We start from the raw sequence: 24,303 nt of genomic DNA on the forward strand, positions 1-24,303 counted from the left end.
GTTTTCAACAACTTCTCGGTAGCTGGCACCAGGCAATGAGGGACCAAATTAAAAAAGATAACACATAAGTCGTTCTTTCCCGTAGCGTTGACCTTGTTTCGATGATATGTTGTCCAGCTTGGGTTCGATGGTCAAATAGCGAGGAGGGGGGTCTATAGTAACTAGGGCTTAACGACCTAAAGATCACTAGGAGATACACCAAATAAGAATATAGCAAATAAATATCTCAATTTTTTATTGCGTTGAATCAGGGTTGCTGCATTATATGCCAAATAGAAGGTAGTAAGGAGAACCTTATTCGCTGCGGAATATTACATGTGCGTTGTGATAAGTTTCGTTGACGTAGTTCACCCGACGAACTGCACCTGAGACGGACCTCCAAATTAATCCAAAGTTCAGAAATTCTCTCATTTATATAGAAAATAGCCAATTTACATATCAATAGTCCTAACTAAATATAATTCTTCATCAACTTCATGATACGTTTTAAATTTTAGTATTACCTACCTACCTACCTACCTGCCTACCTACCTGCATGCCTGCCCGCCCCCCCTCCCCACACACACACAAGCACGCACGCGCGCGCGCGCGCACACACACACACACACACACACACACACACATACATACATACATACATACATACTTGACAGTTCACTGATTGGTGGAGAGTTTGTATACCCAAAATGCATCACAAGGTCAAACGGAAGTTCAATGTGATCTTATGAGGTCGTATGTAGGAGTTACACAAGCATGACGGTGATACGTTACATAAATCATGTAAACACAGTACGAGGAACAACTAGCCCTGATGAAGGAATAAGGATTGAATCGTCAGAAAGGTAAGAGTCGTATCTACTATATAAAACATTCGTAACGGACTTCAATGTGACTGTGTTGCGGCGCAGCTCACACCGTACATCATTCTAACGGTCTATTTGTAGACGACCCCTCAACACCAGGGTGGGACAATAGTGTCAGAATCGAGTCCCGAATTACTCCGTCTGCTAGCTGCAATAATTGTAGCGTTTGATGTGATTTTGAGGGCTTTTTCGTCTGTTTTTGTGCCTTTTTTTTCGTTCCGATGTTTATTAACCCGGATCAAACGCTACAATTCCTCTAACGCGAACGGAAATAGACGGAACCGATTCAGATCTGCATCGCAAAGTTGGGAGGATTTTTCTGCTAAATTACACCTTACCTGACAAAATATCGGACATTTTCTAACGCCAACATTAATTACGGAGCCTTCAAGACTATAGAAGTGTTCAGAGGTACCCCAATTCCGTCAAAATCGGCAAATGTAGCAACGCATGCAGCAATTGTAGCGTTTGATTCGGGTTAAACGTCTGAACGAAAAAAGGCACAAAAACAGACGAAAAAGCCCTCAAAATCACATCAAACGCTACTATTATTGCAGCTACGTGGAGAGGATAATGGTCGTAGAGAACGTTAACAAATGAATGAATGTATACAATCTTCAATTGTAGTTAGTTGTTCCTTGGTGTAATCATAATTATAATTACTCCAAGGTTGTTCTATGTAGTGTACATACCAGGTCCTGCTCGTAGACGAAGTAAATCGAGACTCAAACTAGCTTACCTGGAGACTAGACGAACTATCGCTATGTCTATTCCGTTATCCTATAAACTGACATTTTGATTTTGATTTTTTAATTTTCAGCGAAAATTCAACAATTCAAAATCATGTCAGTTAGGATAGTGGAATAGTGCAGTACAATATGTACTACTATTAGTACTAGTATCTATAGTACTTCTAGTCTACAGGTAGGTTACAGCATGGATGTATTAGTGAGATCTCACTAATACATCCATGGTTAAAGTTAGGATAGAGGAATAGTGTAGTAGCGATAATCCTTGAAATTTATAGGTAGACTAGTCTGAAATAGAACAGTCCCAGCAACCAAAACAATGCTCGCCTGATGCCACCAACATCCAGGGAGTTTGCAAACATTTGCAAGGAACCTGAGGTACGCACACAAATAGCAATGAAATGGGTGTGTGTATGGGGGGGGGGTGTCACTCACGTAGGCCAATGCTAGGGTGCTGGATGTGTGTGGATAGTAAGAGAAATTCACATCCCTTTTAGACATGAACATAGCAAATTACGAGATGAATAACACACCCCTTTTGAGAAATAATATGAATCTTTAGTTGAATATGAATCCCGAACCCTTTATAGTCAAAACAAATGCAAAAAATACACTCATTTTATACTTATACACATTTAGGATAAGTTTTATATTAGTACAAACATAAATTGGTAAACCAATTGTATCTTGTTTATGTAACAGGTCAAAGATATGTCACATGGTTGTGTTGATCAAGCAAGTGAGATATTAAGTACCTTAGCACATGATATGACAAACAAAGGTAGAATAATTTCTCAGGGTTGTTGTTATGACCATAGGCAATGGGAGGTAAAACCCACTATCATTCCAGCACAAGAATAATTAGAACTTCAAATGAAAATTCATGTGCGATTTTAAGCCATAGTATCAAATCAAACTTTTCATCCAATAATTAGAACTAATACATGTGTAAGTTTTTATACATGTGTTGATACATTTCTGCAGCTTCTGATCAGAAGGGGGAGGGCTTTGATGTATATCTCTCGTCCATGGGGTATGAGTGAATAGACATTCCTTGATAAGACTAAGAGTGACCCTCTTTACTTTTAGCTTTCTCATCATAACTCCTCTAAAATGGCGGGTTGGTCGGTGTGTGTGTGTACATGGTGATGCTTCCAATTCACAATCATACTTTCAACAGGTTAGACTCTAGATGCCTAAAATAACAGTTAAAGTCAGAGAGAAACTATCAGCTATTCATCTTATCAAAGGTCCAACATATTGAAATCCAGTGACGAGTCTCTAGGCTAGCATTCTACCAATAATATAAATAATAATTTTTGCCCAGATACACATTTGTATTTCACTGTAGTGAAATTGACTTTTTGAAATGAATGTATGGTTAGTTTAGTCATGAGAAAAATAATAATGGATGCAGTATGTATTGTAATTCCAGTTTATCACCCGTGTACATCTCTCATTTTTTGAATTAGTATGTGCTTATAATACTTCCCATTGATTTAGTACAGTGTTCGTCACCTTTTTACATCAATTTTCTTTATCACAGGGATACTGGATAAGGAATAAACTTGTACAAGTTTTAACGTACACAGTGCTTATGAGCAGAGTCTACTTGTCAACATCGAGGTGTGTTACCATAGCGATAGCCATAGCAGTGCTTGCAGCTCTGTTGCAAATAAGATCCACTTTGTCTAATACCAACAAAGAACATAGAGAAACTCAGCAGCAGCAGACAGTGAATGACCACAAATCTTCAACTGTTGAAAAAAACAATAGGTAAAATATGTCTTTGATTTTTGCCACTGGTGGCGCTATTGCATGGCAACTGATTGTACTATGCACATTTCCAAAGATTTGCATTTGAAATACTTTATTGACAATCCACAAGTCAATGATATTGAAAATACTAAAATACTAAAGTTAAATTTTTGGAGGACACAACAAAGTGAAATATTCATCATGTAGGAATGTTTATATTGAAGGAAGTATAACATTGGGTTTGGTCATGAACAGGTGTTTGTCATGACACAAAATTTACTATGATTACTATGACGGCAGTAATTGAGGTTTCGGTTTACTAAGATAGACACAAACTAAAGCTACTTTTGTTCAATGGGATAGATTACACAAGTGAGTGAAAACACTTCCTTTGGTGTGCTCAGAATCTAATCACCCTGTGATCAAGATTGTGTAAACATTGGAAGTCCCAAAACAGTACACTACAACTTGCTTTCAGAGAGTCACCCTACTGAGTCTATAATCAAACCAACAATAACTCATCGATGTTGTATCAAATGTTGCAACAATAGTTTTAGTTTGTGTCTCTCTTAATTAATAGTAAACCAAAGTGTCAGTTACCAGAGTAATATTTTGTGAAGTGTTACAATGTGTTGATTTAAACGCTATCCTTACTGTATTGCAAGGAGGTTTTGTACCTTTGAGTGAGACTGCACTTACTACTTATTGACTTGGTTTTGTACCTTTTCTTAGACAGCACCTACCACACAAAATGTCATCTGTACTGAAAGCTAAAGATGCAGCCTACCTTGGCATGATGATAGCAGATTCACTGGCAATGCCAATACACTGGTACTACAATGTAAATGATATCAAGAGAGACTTTAAAGGATGGTTACAGGGTTACCAGGCACCAAAATATCATCACCCTAGCAGTATACTTACTATATCGGCACAAGGTGAGTGTCACCATGACAACCCAGTAGTGTACTTACTATATCTGCACAAGGTGAGTATCACCATGGTAACCTGGTAGTATGCTTACTATATCAGCATAAGGTGAGTATCACCATGACAACCTATTACTATACTTAATATATGGACACAAGATGAGTATTACCATGGCAACCTAGTACTATACTTACATACTGACACAAGGTATCACCATGGTAACCTAGTAGTATACTTACTCTATCAGCACAAGGTGAATATCACCATGGCAACCTAACAGTATACTTAATATATCAACATGAGGTGAGTATCACCATGGCAACCTAGTAGTATACCTACCATATTGGCACAATGTTGTACACATTAGATTTACAATGCTTTCTTTATAGTAGCATATTTTGCAACTGTGTGTCTTGTGTTATACCAAATTTTTTTCAATCAGCTGATGTTACCTACATAACCTTTAACCGCTCTTACGAAACCATGCAATTGTCTGTTAGCGAAACAGAGAATCGTTGAAGTGTCAAACCTATTGATGTTTTAAGTTTCAATTTTCTCATTTTGATGTTTTTAGTTTCAATTGCCTCATTTTGATGTTTTTAGTTTCAATTGCCTCATTTTGATGTTTTTACTTTCAATTGCCTCATTTTGATGTTTTTAGTTTAAATTGTCTCATTTTGATGTTTGTTGATATATTCCATTGTTGACAGATGGTGCAGGAAGGAGCACGTTCAAGACACCATCAAAACCTATCATTGGTCGGGTTATTTTACACGATAAACTGGAATATTGGACAAAGTCTGGTGCTTCCATCCACTACCATCAAGGTGAGAACAACTAGGGTACATGACTCCAAACAAAGATACCAAGCCATGCTATAATACAAGACATCCATCTGAGCCTTGATTAAATAAGAATGTTAAATGGACCATATTGAGCCTCTATTTTTACCTGGGGGGTATTTATTTGTACACAAAAAAACTACAAGTTGGGAGAAACAGGATTGAATACTTACTTAAAACTATCTATCATTATTTGTATGTTGATTTGTACTTTTGAAATGAATATAGGATCTCCATATATTATTGACAGGTTTTATAGATATGCATTTTCTCTTATCTGTATGCAGTGGCAATTTTGGGTTTTACTAAAATTATGTCATTCATTCATTCATTCATTCCTTTATTTATTCATTCATTTAAACATTTATGTATTCATCCATTTATTCCTTCATTCTTTCATTTATTCATTCATTTATTCATTCATTCATTCATTTATTTAAACATTTATTCTGTACCGTTGTGAGCTGTAAACTATGTATCCTTTGAAGACTAATAAATGAATAATAATAATTCCATGAATTAATTAATTCATTCATTCATTCATTCATTTATTCATTTATTCATTCATTCATTCATTCATTCATTTATTTGGTATAAACATACTTCCATGCTACCTATCTCATAGTGATAATTAAACACAAGTTAGGGGGTACAGTGACATCTATTACCGATATTCTTAATTCGAAACAAAAATGTAGATTTAGGCCAATGACCCTTAGGGGATAATCTCTCAAAGAAGCAATGCATATATTGTATGAGATTCGATGTTTTGCTACTGTAGCATTGGATGGTATCCCTGTCTTCTAATCTGTGTAGTTTGAATGATTACAAAGTACACATGAAACCAGATTAACTCTCATTTAGGACTGAACACTTTCAACCCAAGGAGTTGTAAATACTGAGATGTTATATCTGGTTAAAATTTGACTTGATCTTAATCATCGATGTTCCTTTTTTTTTACCATTCACTGTACATGGTAAAATTGTATTTTCTGACTGGGTGAAGGTGTGGCTTCCAAATCAGGAAAACATTACATAAATTTGATTTGTTGTCAAACAAATAGATTGTCACCAGAAATAGTAGACTAGTTGACAATGTTATTGAATAAGAGTCCTAATTTTGTTTGTTTTTATGTCATGAACTACATACAGGTATGGATGCTGGAGATAATACCTTGAATGTGATGTCTGCAATACAAGTAGGAAAATCTATCAGAACTGCCAAGGCAGATAACCCAAGTGTTAGTAGAAGAGATTTATTTGCACAAATTATGACAGATTATGTGCATTTCATGACAACACCAGGATCACATAAGGACACCTATGCAGACTCATTCCATAGAGAATATTTCCAGTAAGTGAGACCGTAATAAGACATGAATGTAGTAGTATAGTAATAAGTTGAAATTATGATTCAATGGGGCACTGTTTTTTTGGGTGCAGACAAAAACAATCAATTTGATTGGCCGTATTGTACCATACTATATGTACAAATACATTCACACACAGGTTATTTAATATAATGATATAATACTGTCAGGGTGTACGATATTACAAGTAGGTCATTATACCTAAATAAAGCATTAAAAAAATGTTCCACTTGCAGCTTTAATTTAAGCCCACACAGAAATTTTGTTTTCCATCAGATAAAAGTTGATATTGTGTATGTACATTATCAACAGTTGAATGATAATTATTATAAAATTTACCATGCATTTTTTTCAGTGATTGGGATGCCAGTGGTAGTCCAGTGGAGAAGGAGAAAGTACTAGATTTCACAGAAAAGCGAGCCAAACGGTTATATGAAGGGCATGTTGATCATAATATTGAAAGTGTTAGTGCACTTGTGATGCCAATCCCAGTTATTTTGAGTTGTGCAGATAAGACAGAAGATGAAGCAGCCATGGTAACTACCTAGTAATTCTAAAATCACAGCTACATTCGTTTAAAGTTACAATTGACATCTTATTGTTATGTAGCCATGGTAATAGCCCGCATCATTACCTTACCACTTATGTTTAAAGACCTTAGCCCTCCAGTTGTGTATTTTCATTAGTAATGTTAAACTTGTATACATGGAAAGGACAGATGGACATAATTTGGTAGTGTGTCTGTGTGACTCTGTCTGTGTGTGTGGCTATGTCTGTCTGTCTGTCTGTCTGTCTCTGTCTGTCTGTGTCTGCCTGTCTTAGTCTGTGTGTGCATGTGTGTACATATGTGTGTCTGCCTGTCTGTCTGTGTGTGTGCATGGTGTTTGTTTGTGTGTGTGTGTGTTTGTGTGTGTGTGTGTGTGTGTATGTGTGTGTACATGTGTGTGTTTGCCTGTGTTTTTGTGTGTGTTTGTGTGTGTGTATCATGTATCTGTATGTCTGTGTGTGTACAGTTCCATTATTATGAGTGATACCACTCTACTCGGTCCACTGTTCTTCACTGTTCTTCACCTATGAATGCATGTTATCTAGAACACCTAAATAAAATTTTACTCTTTGGATTCAAATTAATAACCAAAGTATTTATACAAGAGTCAACAATTTTTTTGTCATTCTTGATCTTGACAGGCTGCTGTAGAGTTTGTTAAACTGACACATTGCTCTAGGGGTGTTGATTCATTTGTTGATTTATATGCAAGAACTCTCCACGCAGTATTAAATGGTGCAAACTTAAAGGATAAAGTAGAAGAAGTCTTACAATCACCAATACTAGGAGGCAAAAGTACATTAAGGACAATATCAAAGTATTCTGAACTAGCAAGGACGTAAGTATAGAATCAACCATCTAATGAATTTTAAAACTTGCAGTGAATGTCTACTCTAATCATTGCTATATTTTTACTAGTTACACAGTCACTTTCTTAGTGAAATACTCAAATAGTCTCAAATAGTTCATAAATAATGGCATCCATATGTAGTCAGGTCAGCTTTTGTCTTTTTAGTATATTTTGTCTGTTATGTATCGTTTTTCATCACTCTTTTAATACTTTGTGTGATATTTTATATGTGAGGACCACAATGAAAATAAGTTGTTAAAATTTGTTTGTGTCATCCTTGGCAAAGATATTCAGTGATGTATCTGTTTTGTCTTTCATGCAAATGTGATATCTGCCGTATTATATATCCGTTTTAGTTTGTTGTTTTCCGAATACTCTTTTGCCAAATAAAATCAATCAATCACTATTTTTCACCAGATATGAGAAAACTTCTGAGACCAGACTGCAAGTGTATCAACAGGCAGTAGGCCAGCTTGGTTTAGCATGTTATATGCGTGGGGCTTTCACATCTATGTTTTTCCTGGTGTATGAATTCCACAATGATTTTGAAGGAGGAGTTCTTACAAATGCAAACTGTGGGGGTGAGTTTTCTTCTGTACAGTCAAATCAGAAGTTATTTACTTTAGAAAGAAAGGCATTGTAGATAGTAGTTCTTAACTCAATACTGACATAATAGAGTATGCTACTAAGTGCAAATTTTTGTATTGTTATGGATGAATTTCTTGACTTTTCCGTTACCGCCAAAGTACTTGCTGAGTCTGCTGGTAGAGCTTTAGGTGGGGTCTGTTCCAAATTCAAGTCAAAATATTGGTTTTAGTATGTTTATGAAAGTGTTCAATGCTTCTGTAGTTCCAATCTTGAATATTGCTCTACTATTTGGGTTTCTAAAACTTCTTGTCATGTGACTTGATTCAGAACTGAGCAACGCGGTTTATTTAGGTGTAAATGAATGCACAAAACCTCATTATCCTCGAGACCTGAGATTTCTCATCAAATGCGAGAAATTCAACATCGGCAAGTTTGATAGAATAAAAAGCATGTCATGCATCGTGCATGGCACATTGCTACTCGATAGCTCAAGAAAAATGCATTCCATTCACTCCAACTCGTCTTTGTTGAAACGAAGATATGACGCATTGAACGAAACACACATTTTCAGAGTAAGGCCCTCAAATGATCAGCTCATTGTGTACTCTTCGTGAGTTTTTGTCGACAAATGTCAAATGGTGTTTATTTGCGAAACCGATCTGAAGTTCTGTAGAACAGTATGATGATGTCAGAACAACTAACCCTCTTCTACTAGACTTAGTCAAGAAACGATCATCACTTGATTAGATTCAATGAAGCGAATGTCCCGAAATAACAAGTAGACGTTAAATAGAGTGTTTTCAACAAAGACAATAATGTCTTGCCCATGGAGTTTAAACTTGCCGCCAACATCAAAAGGTAGTGATACCATCAGTTCTGTTGTAAATTATGTTTTTTGTAATGTTTGTCAGCAATTTGATAATAAAGTGTAGGACATCGTGAGTACGAGTACTATAGTTCTAGTTATAATTTATTCTGTTTCCGTAGAAACCAAATCATCTGATCAATTTCAAAGCCACGACTTGTACGTCGGTCTAGTAAATTGATGATCAATTTTCTGGACCAACTTAGAGGCTTTGAAGCAAGTAATCGACCATTTGAACTAAGCATAATCCTACCCTATCGCAAGTACAGGACTCATAGATATACCAATGATGAACTTTCATAGTAAATGTATAGTGTAGTATTTTATGTGACATGAAACAAAATGTGACACCAGCGTACAATGATGTATAATGAATACCAAACGATGTATTTTTATTGACTAAATTAATTAACTGCTGTCATCGTTAATTACATTTTTGAATTAAATCCTGGCACCATTTATAACTGCAATCTAATATGTGATAAAACTTTAACTAAATATTGCGTTGACATTGTTTGCAGGTAAATTTCAAAGTCACGATGCACACTGTGCATGCCAAAAAAGTTTTTGTATTTCTACCCCTGCTCTAGGCTAATTCAGTTTCAACTAGTAGAATAGAAATTAACACTTTACTCCATTTTAGTAAAATTACTTTATTGGAATCTAGATTTTAAAGCAAATATGTAGCTTTCGTCCGACTCACTCGGTTGTCATCAGTGTAACGATGTTATGCCATGAGGTCAGGTGACCTCCAAGTGGACTATTGTAAATAGGTGGGAGATGGTATCCACAGTCACAGTTGAGGGATGGTTGGTGTTATCCCACCTAGGTGATTTCTCTAGGAGGTCACCTGACCAAACGGCATAACATCATTACGCTGATGATGTGAGAGATTCAGATGAAAGCTATGTAGTCGCTTCAGCAACTATATTCCATTAAGGTAACTTTGCCATTTCAGTCTCAACACTTTCTGAACATAAACTCTTTCATTCATACAGGTGAAGCCTGTGGTAGAGGTGGCCCATTAGGAGCCTTACTGGGAGCTGCAGCCATGAACCAAGGCAGAGAAATTCCTCAAAGGTTACAAGATGGTTTGAAAAATTTGGAAGCAGGCTTACATAGCGGCCTGTGAAATCATGGTCCTACAGACAACTTTAATAGTCACTCTGTACTCACAATCATTGTCAGTGTAAAATCATAAAGGACAACACATGAACACATGCTATCTGTTTCAGTATTACGTAGCATATTTTTTACTAGTTTTTAACATTTACATAGGAAGGCTAGCATTTCATAAAATTGCCTCATCTACATTATACAGATAGAAACTAGTACATAATGGGGGGGGGGTGTAAATTGAGTAACACAAGAAGACACAGAAAAGCATTTGTAAATAATACTACATAAGGTTAATAGAATTGTCCCATGAGTGAAACACCAAGCCAACATCATTTCTACTGTCTTTCCAATTACTTATTTCAAGAAATAAATCAGGTATTCCTCAGGTGTTGAAATATTTTCTGAGTGATAGCTAGTGAGTGAAACTGAGAGCATTATAAATACGTTTATTCTGCATGGTTGTCTGCTTCCATATATAAATATTCCATATATATTGATGTACGTTTGCGAGAGGCCAAGATTTCTTGATCTATCAAATGTATCATTTTCCCTGTGATTTTCCGGTCTAATTCCCATTCAATACTATTCCCTCCATACTATTCCCACATTGCAATCCTTTTACAATATATGCATTTCCTGTATGTCGATATGTAATGAATAACCCTCTGAGAAATCTCAAAAATTTAGTAAAACAGATGTTGCTTACTGGATAAACAAGATTTAAGAATAAACATTCTCTATTGTTGGGTGATGTACAAAAACCATCATTTTATTTCCTAGATACTAACAAACAAGATGAATAACACAGCATGAAAGATATGACATAACATCCACCAACTTTATTTTTTTCAATATTTAAAAAGAAAGAAAAAAACGGTGTTAATGAGTGACATTCAAATTGTTTTGATTATGGGAAAATGATATGAAATTATATATATAGCCATATTTTCTTTCCATGGGAAAATAACTATTGTAAATTAGAACAATCTGTGAGAGTTCTTAGAAAACTACTTTGGAAAGATCTGTGAGAGTTCCCCACACATATGAAAGGACAGGATTGTTGAAGATTTGGCACAACTTGGTTTAACTAAATAATTTATACGTGTACAGACTGATAATAGGGAACTTGCAACCCAGACTGAGCATGCTCAGACACATAGGACTATGGGATTACCTGTGGTTATCGTAGTACCTAATCTGGAGCTACTGATAAAATAAACCTCTCACAATTGTCAGGGTGACTATGAATTGATTATTTATGGTTAAAAACAATGTAACATTATTGTTTACAATATTATTTGATTAGTATTTATTATCACATTTCCCATGATGCAACATTCAACATGGAGGGTTTGCAAGTTCCCTATTGCCATCATCATTATCACCAGCAACGCTTTTATTTCACTGTGTGACATTTTGACGTTGAAATATCATTGTCTGTTTTACAAGGACAGTGATGTATAATCGAGAATAGCATATCAGTATTTTCTGTCAGGACCCGCTTTAAGGTCGTTAGGTCCTGGTAGTCTGCCATGGGTTACCTCATAATGATATTTAAGGACTTCTTTGAGATGTATAACTTCTTCTTGTAACTGAGCAATATTTTCGTATAGTTGTATGATTTCTTCGTCCCTATTTTCCACCACTGCCACACATTGTTCTGTAAAAGTTGAAGACATGCAACCCTTATCAGATTTTCATTAATAGTGTCTATATGTGACCAATTGATTTACATCACATTAAAGTGGCACAAATTAAGCTTTAAGTAAAGGAAATCCAACGAGATGAGTTACAATGAGTAATTCAAAAGATCAATAATAGTGTGAATATCAATGCATGGCTTTGAAGGCATTAAATAGTATTTTCTGGAATTTCTTACATGCATATTAATTATCCTGATTTGCATATCGTTTTAGAAAGTTTGCATTGCTAACAGTGTCATATAAAAAGGGTCCTTCCCCTTGAGGTATACATATGCTAAATTATATCATCAAATAGTCTGTTTTATGCCTGAATATCAGGTTTGACTTTGAGTTCTGCCAATAGCAATCTATGATTCAGCGTGCATAAGTACATTGAAATACTTAGAACAACAAGAAGGTACAAAGGCATGTTGCAAATTTTGCACGTCAAACAAACTATCTCGTGAATGAAATACACTATAACTCAAATATTCCGTCTTCGTTATGGTGTAATTATTCTTACTATTCGTCAACAAAATGCGATAAAATGTGACAGACGCTGTCTTTCCTTGGTGGTTTTCATTCCACCATGGAGGTTTAAGGGATCTCATCTTATACCTCCATGATTCTACGTACTTAACGTCTTCACCCAGTCCTAAACTTTGACAACCTAAGTACCCCAACTTCAGCAAACTGTCCTAACCTAAACTTCAGCATCCTAAGTACCCCAACTTCAGTACCGTACATATCAGCATCCTGCCCCCAGTCTACCTTCTCCATATTAAAAGTTCAAATACAATAATAATATAATACATACCTAGACAGTCGCCTTCATTCTCTGAACAAATAAATGCTGGTGTGTCTGGGTCAATACATTCCTAATATACCAATTAAATAAGACATCTTAACTAGTATCAAGTAGCGGATATCATTGATCCAATAATCAGAATTTGAGATTCTGTGTCAATGTCCATGCATGCCAAAACTCTATTCCTTGTTTTAGAGCTGTATATGTTATTTGAGCATGGAACTACTGTATGTCAGTCCATGAAACTAAGTCCTGTTCAAACTAATTTGATAGTATTTTCACCGGTGCCTTTTTGGCATATACTAAATATGGACTGTACGACAGATACTCCTCCAATTTCGACTGTTAAAAAGCACGTACAGACTTACAGGGTTTCATGAACAAAATGTTTTAAAAAATACTAAGTTGTAGAGCTACTTACCACTGTTCCGTCGGCATGGAAACGTGGTTTGACGCAAGCATTACAGCCCCCATCTTCTCTCAGGTTAGATGGTCCCGTACAACTATGAAGATGGAGAATGGTTACGTTTTCATTGTACGTTTGCTAACATTCAAGACAATTTACGTATTGTTCTGTCATGATCGTCTCTATATCCTGTTACTACATTACTAGCTGATGTAAAGTTATGATAGTTCAATTAAAATGCTCATGCGTGAGAGGTTTTCATTTCAGAAGAGAGAATCTGACATTCACTGCAAACTGCTCTTGATGTGTGATATTACAAAGCCTTTCCCTTCTCATCATAACTACCTCTCTGTCAGTTTCAATCTTTCAACAGCCTTTTAGATATTATCGTTTTAAGATTTTAAACTTGGCATATTTGGAATTTCAAAAATCATACTTTTGAGATGCGACCATGTTCAAAGACATTCATTTTCGTGAAGACATATAGGCCAAATCACCTTAGTGCCCGATATGATGACGTATCAAAGTCGCTCCACTTCAGAGCACTTAGACATATATGTAGACACTCTCTAGCCGACATATAGCGGTTACATGACTGTCTTGATTGCAGTATATGGTACAGTATATGTTAGATACTAGTCACACACTCTATAGTTGATCTACTCGCCCACTACCACAAAACTTATGGCAAGGGCGATAAATTGGACACTGGTTATACACTCTTTACTACTTACCCGCCAGTACAAAACTTATGGCAAGGACGGCAAATTTGACACTTGTTATACATTCTTCACTACTTACCCGCCAGTACAAAACTTATGGCAAAGGCGATACATTGGACACTGGTTATATACTCATTATTACTTACCCGCCAGCACAAAACTTATGGCAAGGTCGACACATTGTTTCAGGATTGACATATTTCATTGATGGACACTCCTTCCTACAGTGGCCTTCATCGATGACGTTCTTACATGCAGCACATTCATCGGCTCCCTGTAAAGTGATCAATATTAGGTAATTTAGAGCTTTGCAAGACAACTTTTTTCACTCTTGAATTTTAATTGGGCTTTTAAGCTTCCAGAAATAGTAGCCTAATACATGTTATAAGATTGGTTATACAATATTAATGACGTACAGGTTGTTACTCCATGTAATGATAAAGTTCTTTAACATCTTTTATGCCAAGATATGTGTATGTCACATAGTTGACATAGACCATGGCGTGTTAGATTTAATTTTACTCTGCGTTAACTGTGTCATGTAATGTAATGTTGTGTTGTGTGGTGTTGTCACATATAATAACTTGCTGTAATTTATTTGTCTTCATGGTATGTATCTTGTGTTGTGTTGTGTCACTTTATGGTAAATGTCGTGACGTGTTCTGGTGAGTTGTATTCTTGTGTACAGCAAACTGACTGTCACGTGATTCATGCCCCCCCCCTTTCATAAATTGGTTCATATTGCAAAAGAATTGTGTGTGTCGTGGTAATGTGCCATGTAAGTGGTTTCAAGGGTCCGTATTGTGTATCTTGTTGTGTTGCATTGCAGTGTGGAGTGATACTCTACGATATTTCTCGTATCCACTTTCCAGGTTTTGGTTGCTATCGTGTTTCAATGACTTCATTGATATGGTACACTCACCGGTCCACTACACTCGACTACACACTCTTCGTGGCAATGCCCACATTTATTGGACGACGAAGAGTAAAATCTAAAATAAAACATCGGGAAATTGAGAAAGGCATAAAATTGGGATATTGAGAACGTTACAAACCGTAAACATATTGGGATATAGATATAAAAATCTTAGAGACGGACACATCTAAAGGAGGTACGCGTTCCTATTTATAAGAATGTAAATCTTGAGAGAAATTGCATTAGTAAATTACCATGAACTTAACCAGTTCACATATTAAAAAGAGCATTTGCTGGATATGTGTAAACGAGGACAGCCATTGAGACAGAGCCGTTGAGACAGAGCTTATCCATTGTGATGGGGAGGGTTAGACGAAGACCCGCAAATACAAAACAAATCTTACTTTTACACATGCCCGCTCCTTTTTATACTCACCCATCTTTTTGATCGCACTCTTTGACGCAAACTCCTTCTAAGTCAAAGTTCTTACACTCTAGGCAGTTGGTAGCACCTGGTCCCCAACAAACAGCATCATTACATTCAGAATGGCAAACTTTGTCATCTTTTCCTTGTTAAGAAATGTACATGTCACGTTTACCATACGAAATATTTGCACTTTGTTCAGTCAACAACGACAGAAGGCATCTATGAGACCCGCTTTTGGATTCCCATAGGGGTGTTGATTTGGTTCTGTCTGTCTGTCTGTCTGTCTGTCTGTCTGTCTGTCTGTCTGTCTGTCTGTCTGTCTGTCTGTCTGTCTGTCTGTATGTATGTCTGTCTGTCTGTCTGTCTGTCTGCCTGACCCTACGTGCACCTGACTGACAGACGGTTTGTCTTACCATTATCTCAATAATAACCATTAGTAAAGGAAACGACATAATATACGTAGTTATAGAGAATGAAATTCCCACATATCAATCACCTAATTTGCATATCATTGTAAGAATTTGCATAATATTTAATAAAACTTACTCTCTCGGGGTATTTACGAGAACTATAAGTGCATGGGTGTGCATGAGTGAAACAAAACGTGACAGGTTCAGATCTGGTTATACTGATGTCGCATTTTCCTCAACATTGAAAACATGGAAAACATCATATATATATATATATATATATATATATATATATATATATATATATATATATATATATATATATATATATATATATATATATATATATATATATACACTATATATATATATATATATATATATATATATATATATATATATATATATATATATATATATATATAGTGTATAGTGATAATAATATCACAATACTTACTACATGCATCACGTGGTTTGTTCTTTCCAACATAAACAGTCTGTCTTTCGGGATCTACGACTAATGTTGAAAACAGCTGCTTGGAAGTATAACACATATTCTTATTTTCTTTCACATAGATGTCACCATTACTTACTTCACGCAAGGCAGAGAGTGATATTGACTTAAGTCGTGTGTCTAACACTGTCAGTGCTACTCGACCACTGCAAAGAATCATAGGAGTGTATGTAGTCTGTAAGGTACGCCGTGATGGAGCGCCCTCATACATACAATGTAGGTCAGCCCCACCGGTGAGAGCGGATATGAGAATCCACAAAGAACAATAAGATAAAAGTTAAAGTTTCTACGAACAGGACCGACTGTTTGTTTTTCGTTCAGACACTAGTAGGGTTCTCAATTACAGTAATATTTTGTTTTCCCCCTCCTCCCTCCCCACGACCCCGCCTTGGCTGGTTTGCTTGGTATCAACTTTGAAATTTGTTTATTACCCCCCCCCCAACCCTTTCCATCTACCCCCAATATCACCACCATGTTAAAGAGATTGCAATATAACAATATTTATAATATGGACCAAATGTTAGCATAGACTGTAAGATACGTCGTGTCGTTCAGCCCTCACGGGCCTCCTCTCCCATATACAGAAGGGTTGATCGATGTGTGAGGGCGCCCCGTCGTGGCGTACCTTACAGACGTTAGCATTGCTGTTCAATTTGATTAAAATCTGATGTATTCCTGCAAGGCGCTGGCTCACGGGAAAAAAGAACTAACGACAAAAGTAGGAAACAGGTAAATAAAGAAATCGCGCCAAGTTCACTACATCGGATTTCATATTGCAGTGCTGTTGTGATTATTTTTCGTCTAATATGCAACATTTATCTTCAGAGTATATTTTCTCAATCAAACAACTTCTTCGCACATGCGCGTCAATCTCTACGACATCAGTCGCTATACAAATGTATATATTGCTTACTTGTAAAGTTCTCGTCCACGGATAACTTCCAAGTTTCTGAAATACGACAAATCCTCCATTCCTGGGCCATCATGTAAAACTGTAAGATGACCTGTGATTTCAACAACGGTATTGAAGACTTCCAAGTCTGCTGGTCTGATACCAGTGACACCCATAAACAAATCACTGAGGAAAGAAATACGCAAAACAGTCTACTTTTACAGAATGTGAACAATGTGTTGGGTAATATTCACTTTCTCTTGACGTTACATACATACATCCTTACATCCATCCATCCATCCATCCATCCATCCATCCATCCATCCATACATCCATCCATACATACATACATACATCCATCCATACATACATACATACATACATACATACATACATACACATACACATACGTATATGAAACTCACCCATCAAAGGTCGCTTCGAGAATAATGATGCTACCGTCAATAATTGTACAGTTTTGGAAACTCTTTATGTTCAGTTCATTTACATATTCATCATCTTCGTTACTAAATCCTCGACAAACTGTAAAAAAATGTATCAAATACAACCAACGAAAAAGCACCAGTACATTTGCTTGAATGAAGTGAGCCAAGAAAAGAGTCCACGCAAAGACAAAATTAGGTAAAAAAAAACAATAATACAACTGGTTGAAAAACAACAGCAGATACCTGAGATGTATATAGTAGGACCATGCAATGCTTTTATCGGTTCATTTATATATATATTATATGTGCACACTCGATTAGAGCCTGTGACGCGACGTTAATTTATTCAAAATGGCGCATTCCTTTAATACTAGTATTCTCTTTCCTTCTCAAGCTAAAGAGCTTATTTGGATATAAAGTGTGTAAAATATCATGGTGAAATTTTCAGTATACCGAGACAGATTCTTGTTTTTCAATACAACACATTGTAAACTTTGACCTCGTGGAGAAGGATACTGTCATTCAATTATTTGAAGAAGAAAAATAGTTTCAGGTGTTATTGTTTTGTATTTATGACTGTTATTTTAAGCTTACTTTTATCGATTTTTTGTAAGATAAACTTTGCGATCGAATGATATTGTGTCATATGAGCTGTCATGTTCGCAATAGCCAGTATACTCTAAGTATGCATATTATATTGCACACGACATTTCGTCATACATCGACGCCCTACAACTCACCGTGAGGACATTCGCCATCACACGTATGACAGGCTCCCTCTACGACGATTTTACCGGAAGGACAAGTTGATATACATTGCCCATTATCTTCGACTAAATGTGCTAAAATGGAAGAGAGAAAATGGGAAATCGTTACTCTACATGACTGTCAAGGTTACATGTACTGAAACTGAACACTTTCTCCGTAATCAAGTGTACACTGGTCTGTAAGGTACGCCGTGACGGGGCGCCCTCACACATTTGTCAGCCGCCCCCTATCTCTCTGAGAGGAGGCCGGTGAGTCGAGGGCGGAACGCCACGACGTGTCTTACAGCCTAGGTGCCCAATCAACACTTATATAAAACGGATACAATATTGTTTTACTGAGGATGCATGACGTCGTTCCAAACTAAAAGTTAGACAGATCTCGGAACTTTAATTTCTCGCTATGTTGTAAAGTGAAATAAATTTATTCAAAGATGTTTGGAAACTAAAGGAATTGAACACCTGGAATTTTTTGTCCGTGGAGAGTCATAATAGTATGCGCAGTTTCTTGTACCATTTTAGCGCTTGCATTTAAGATCCTACAAATAAAAAGATGTACAGCAAAAACTTTTATGTGTAAATACAGTTGTGTACCAACCTATAAAGTTAAAATTCTGCCAGTGACTACTAACTAATACTATCCAGTTTTAACTTTTTATTATAAAACAAACGACGAAAAATACACACAAGTTCCAAACCAACTCCTCACTCCTCCCAACTCGAAGCCCCCCCCCCCCGATTATTAACTATCAGCGAAATAGATTCGTCATAGATTTTATACAAATGTAATTATTTGCTATACTCAAGTTGATTACAGTTTTCACGTCCACCTTGAATTGAACTTACCAGGACATGCTGTGACGCAAGTACTTTGATACACCACTCTGCCGTCTGCGTTGACTGTATTTACAAAAACGGTTTCATCATAAACATATTTCGGTGGACACTCCTCGACGCAATCGCCGTCAAGTTCAAAATCTTTACAAGCCTAAAAATTACAAGAAATATTAAACCGAACACCTTTATATATATAACATTATTCAGGATCCAGTAAGTAATCATCTTCCTATCATTTCGCATGATATTCCGCTGACACTCTGTTTGGAACTTTTGTGCGCTATCGTAGTATCTAAAAAGTTGGTTAGAAATCTACATGTTCTCTCATTTTGGTAAGGGCAGGTTGAATTATGACGTCTACTTACCAGACAGTCACTATTGGAGGGTCCTGTACAGCCTGCTATACAATTAGGATGACAGCAATCTCGCTTTTTAGAACTAAAACAACGATTGTCACATTTGGAGTGACAAATGGTTTTAGTCACTGAAAGAGAATATCACATGTAAGAAAACAATTCTTTCAGATTGCATAACTTGTGAGCTGGGGATGTTTATTTACGTCATATTGGAGTTAAAAAGCCTTTATTGAATACGTAGCAAACCTTTGTCTTCACACCTGTTCAATCTCTACTCCTAGCCTCTTCTTTCTTCCCTCTCGTCCTCCCTATCTCCTTTCTCACCTCCCTTCCTCTCACATCTCTCTCTCTCTCTCTCTCTCTCTCTCTCTCTCTCTCTCTCTCTCTCTCTCTCTCTCTCTCTCTCTCTCTCTCTCTCTCTCTCTCTCTCTCTCTCTCTCTCTCTCTCTCTCTCTCTCACGTACTAAAACCGACGCGACTACTTACACAATTGGCATACATTAGGGGTCCAGCAGTGTTCTTCACAATTTGAAGCACATTCGTCACCTGTTAAAGACACGAACAATGATTAATCTTCCTCTAAAATCAACCATGTTGTGTGTAAATTCCTAAGTTTTTTGATGATACGTTTGGTATTACATGTATACTACACTATGATTTACTAGTCGTTTTTATTCAACAAACGAAAAAGACAGACATGAGATGTCCAAAACACATTTTAATATGTTACTAACTAATAATTGCGTACGTATATGAAGCACGACCACAGAGACATTCAACACAACAACTGTATTAAGCTCTGAAAATCCATGTTAGTATTTTGCAGATATGAATCTCGGTAACTTACAACTCTCTGGAGTTTCCATAATGACCACTTCCTGTGATGTAGAATCGATGATGTCACTCCACACTATCGTGTTCACGTGACAAAGATCACGGTTTCCTGTTATATTGACGTTTCCGTTCACAATTTCTGAAAACAAAAACAAAACAATAACATCACAATTCCAAGTGTTACTTGTGTGTTTATGGACAATTGCAGATTTTCAACACATTTTACATTTTACGATTAAATCTCATCCATATGACCTCTCTCCTTGCAAAGGAGAATGTGTTTAGACACACACACACACACACACACACACACACACACAGACACACACACACACACACACACGCACGCACGCACGCACTCTCTCTCTCTCTATTTCTATCTCTATCTCCCCCCTCCCGCTCTCTCTCAAGCTCCCACACATCACAGACACTCATACATACATACATACATACATACATACATACATACATACATAGAAATGCATATGGAACTTATAAATCAGTCCGTATAAATAGCTGTTAAATCCGACGTTTCGAATAAATATTCTTTTTCAAAGGAAAAATCGGCGAGATACAGAAATGTTAGGTTAAAACCTGAACATTTCTGAATATAATGAACATTTCTGAACATTTCTGTACATACATACATACATACATACATACATACATACATACATACGCACGCACGTACGCACGCACGCACGCGCACACACACACACACACACACACACACACAAACACACACACACACACCTACCTAATAAATAACTCGGGGGGGAGATACTTCTATCAATCTTACCTAGTAAGGAAGGGAAGTTCAATTCTGTCAGACCAACACCTTGTGTTTCAGTGTCAAAGTTTAACATAACACCTAATGTGGTGTGTCCATAATATGGCTTCTGTCCTCGGATTACTCGTAGACTAGTCAGTGGTATAGATGGAACGTAGTTCATAGCTATCAAGAGGTAACCACTGACTTCTTGAATACTTTCCAGAAATGAAAGATCCACCGAGGGGTCCATTAACCCTACAATCTCTAGGTTACCATCTATATGTGTACATCCATCACCGAAGTTAGACGAAAGTCGACGATAACGTTCACTGACACTCATTGCCATTGACAACCCATTATTTGTACCAGTACAGACTGTAAATAAACGGTAACATTTGTTTTTTTCATTATCATAGCCCGGAAATATGTATTGGTGTTACTATCAAGATGCTCTTCAGCCCAGAGACTTGTCTTGGTGTTACTATCTCAAGAAGCTCTCTAGCCCAGAGACTTGCCTCGGTGTTACTACATTATATCTCAAGAAGCTCTCTAGCCCAGAGACTTGTCTTGGTGTTACTATCTCAAGAAGCTCTCTAGCCTAGAGACTTGTCTTGGTATTACTATGTATAACCTCAAGAAGCTGTTCGCACCAAGCCAAGTCAGATACCCTTACAAGCATACAAATCTGTTTTGAACTTGAAATTACCAATGACAGCTCTGCTGAATCTAGGCGGATCTTGTATGTAAACCTACCCGCTTCCACTCGTTGAAATGGGAAGTTGGGCTATTACAAGTGCCTGAAGATCCACTTAGATTTCGCATAACTGTTGATGATAACTTAAAATTCAGAACATGTATCTGTGTTTCCTCAGACCACAGTGGTCTCAGGTGTTTCCAAGGACAACAGCCTTGGCTTGGGGTAGAGAGCTTCCTGAGATAGTAGCACCAAGATTCGGCGATTTCAAACTACTGTTTATTTTGTCAATCGGATTAGCATAAGCTCATTACTTAGCCTAAAGTGACCCCATCGAATATTTACCAATATTTTACATAAAGTGGTCAACAAAAAGTTCAGGTTAAATTTTGTCCGAATGAACTCGAACACAAAAAATTAACTTTACAGACATTCGTCTTTAGTAATATTTCTTAGATACAAAATACTGCAAACAATCTTTGAATCTACTTTAGTTATTTTTTTCAAATATTTAAACATGCAATATTAAAATCTGATACAACGTCTCTATTGTATATTACATTTGTTAGGTGCTCTCCATAGAATCAGTTCAGTTAATATGCTGAACGACATTTCGTTCCCTACTCCTTTATATAGAAGAAACATTTAATGTGCAGTACATGAGAAAGTATTTGTAATGATTTAAATTTATACTAAGCCAAGGTATGGTTACTGTCGCTGCGACGTATGGCAGAGTCTGGGGACATCGTAAAACGCCATTTATATTAAAATTTAACAATGGTTTCCTCTGTAGATAATAATAATCCACTTTTTCCATGTTTGCGATTAAGACTAATTCGATTTGGATCTTGGACATTTTGTTGGTTTGACCGATATAGAATGAAGAATAACAGGATGTTGTCAGCCCATAAGGGTAAATAAAATTATTACTATAGACAAAGGTTGTGGTTAGGATTTACGGGGAAATGGATTATACGGAACAGAATTTATTTCAAGCTACCCCCTCCCTTCGGCTCTCCATCTTTTTTCATATCGAACTTTTAGTCCCACTACCAAAATATGAGTCCCCGTCCAAGTACCAAAATCCTAAAGCCCCCCTCCCCCAATACTCTTGGAAACTTAGTAAAACTGCAAAACTTAATCACAGAATTAACATGAGATCCCTTTCCATTGTTTTAATATTAATTATTATACACAGATATAGTATTTATTACTCCGTTAATACTTCAACACAGTTGAGTCGTGAGTCCACATACAGACAATGCTTTAAGACATAACGCATGCATGTCTAGCCTGTCATCTGTTTTTACCCAATTTAATTTGTTTCTTTCCCAATACTTCAATATCCAACTATCAGCATTTGTTATCATTGTGATTAGAGCTCTAGACCATCGGTGCCGTCATTTATCAATAAGAATTGTACCAGGTTTGCAGCCACTTTCCACTCCTTAAAGTAAAATACCATAACATGTTCTTGGAGACACGTCATATAACATAGGCTATAGGGACTATATTGGTACATGTTATAGTCATCAGACGTAAAAGCAGAGACCAGCAGTCTGTCTTGTATGACATAGAACAAATAGACTTACAAGTCATGGATAGTAAACGAAGTCTAGTCTACGAAGATTGTGACTTGTCACCGACAAGAGCTAGGACAAATTTGGAGACTTTACATCAATCAGCTTACTGTGGAAACTTTTGCGAATTTGATTGTGAAAATTATGACTAGTTTCAGGCATTGCAAAGCGGTCAAATTTATATGTATTTAGGACAGTAGTAGAGATGCAGTAGTTATTTATTTGTATTTATAGTTGTGGAGATTACAATTTTTCGAGATATGCAAGGGCATCTTACGATAGATATGCGAAAATCATAGATTGTAAAGCTCACGTAAAACCGCAGTGAATTTACGGATCTGTAGAGAAATTCGGACACGATTAATTCAGTACTTTGCTGCAGGTGAGGAAACTCGTACAACACGTACAGCGACTTTATCACTTCAAATGCACGTTCGTGGTAGTATCGTGAACATCACAACTATTGTCCTCAGTAACGATTATCATCCATAGGTCAAACGGGATTGTTTTGCCATACGTTCCGTGTGCAAAGTGTAAGCTTACTGCATTGCTTTACAAAATGACGTGGTGACGTAAATTGACTCACCTTTCTTCTCCCCTTGTGATAGTTGGACAACCATAGATATAACCACGAACAGGGTTTTCAAATCCATATTACAGACCTTTTCACAGAGCATATGTATGTGTACTACATAAACAGCAGTGAGCCTTATTCGACAAACTCGGGGGATATTTGTTTTTCTTATGATCAACTGAATTGTT

The 24,303-nt window shown here is 36.6% G+C and overlaps 2 protein-coding genes across 2 annotated transcripts; one reads left to right on the forward strand and one right to left on the reverse strand.

The window, feature by feature from the left end:
* Positions 1-753: 753 nt before the first annotated feature.
* On the forward strand, positions 754-10,640 carry LOC144442670 (uncharacterized). Its single transcript, XM_078132048.1, has 10 exons — positions 754-842; positions 2,315-2,351; positions 3,159-3,388; positions 4,103-4,308; positions 5,011-5,127; positions 6,295-6,496; positions 6,868-7,048; positions 7,701-7,897; positions 8,327-8,490; positions 10,361-10,640. The coding sequence occupies exons 1-10, from the start codon at positions 754-756 to the stop codon at positions 10,492-10,494; spliced, it is 1,557 nt and encodes a 518-aa protein (XP_077988174.1). The 3' UTR covers positions 10,495-10,640.
* Positions 10,641-11,959: 1,319 nt separating this feature from the next.
* Positions 11,960-22,573, reverse strand: LOC144442671 (epidermal growth factor receptor-like). The gene is made up of 16 exons (XM_078132049.1): positions 22,522-22,573; positions 21,295-21,642; positions 20,509-20,634; positions 20,148-20,207; positions 19,671-19,789; positions 19,315-19,456; positions 18,445-18,546; positions 17,684-17,801; positions 17,280-17,444; positions 16,310-16,512; positions 15,452-15,584; positions 15,022-15,091; positions 14,246-14,373; positions 13,393-13,474; positions 12,981-13,041; positions 11,960-12,141 (listed from the first exon to the last, which is right to left on the reverse strand). The coding sequence occupies exons 1-16, from the start codon at positions 22,571-22,573 to the stop codon at positions 11,960-11,962; spliced, it is 2,091 nt and encodes a 696-aa protein (XP_077988175.1).
* Between the last annotated feature and the right edge of the window lie 1,730 nt (positions 22,574-24,303).

Source organism: Glandiceps talaboti, chromosome 11 (assembly GCF_964340395.1).
Source record: "Glandiceps talaboti chromosome 11, keGlaTala1.1, whole genome shotgun sequence".
In the NCBI taxonomy this organism is placed as follows: Eukaryota; Metazoa; Hemichordata; class Enteropneusta; family Spengelidae; genus Glandiceps; species Glandiceps talaboti.

Bases quoted from the DNA above. Each gene is read 5' to 3' on its own strand.
- LOC144442670 (XM_078132048.1), top strand. From the start codon at position 754: ATGACGGTGATACGTTACATAAATCATGTAAACACAGTACGAGGAACA. The intron at 843-2,314 runs GTAAGAGTCGTA...TTTATGTAACAG, and splicing joins AGGATTGAATCGTCAGAAAG to GTCAAAGATATGTCACATGG. The intron at 8,491-10,360 runs GTGAGTTTTCTT...TCATTCATACAG, and splicing joins TACAAATGCAAACTGTGGGG to GTGAAGCCTGTGGTAGAGGT.
- LOC144442671 (XM_078132049.1), bottom strand. From the start codon at position 22,573: ATGTCGTTCAGCATATTAACTGAACTGATTCTATGGAGAGCACCTAAC. The intron at 17,445-17,683 runs GTGAGTTTCATA...TTCTTTCCTCAG, and splicing joins CTCGAAGCGACCTTTGATGG to TGATTTGTTTATGGGTGTCA. The intron at 12,142-12,980 runs GTATGTATTATA...CAACTTTTACAG, and splicing joins GAATGAAGGCGACTGTCTAG to AACAATGTGTGGCAGTGGTG.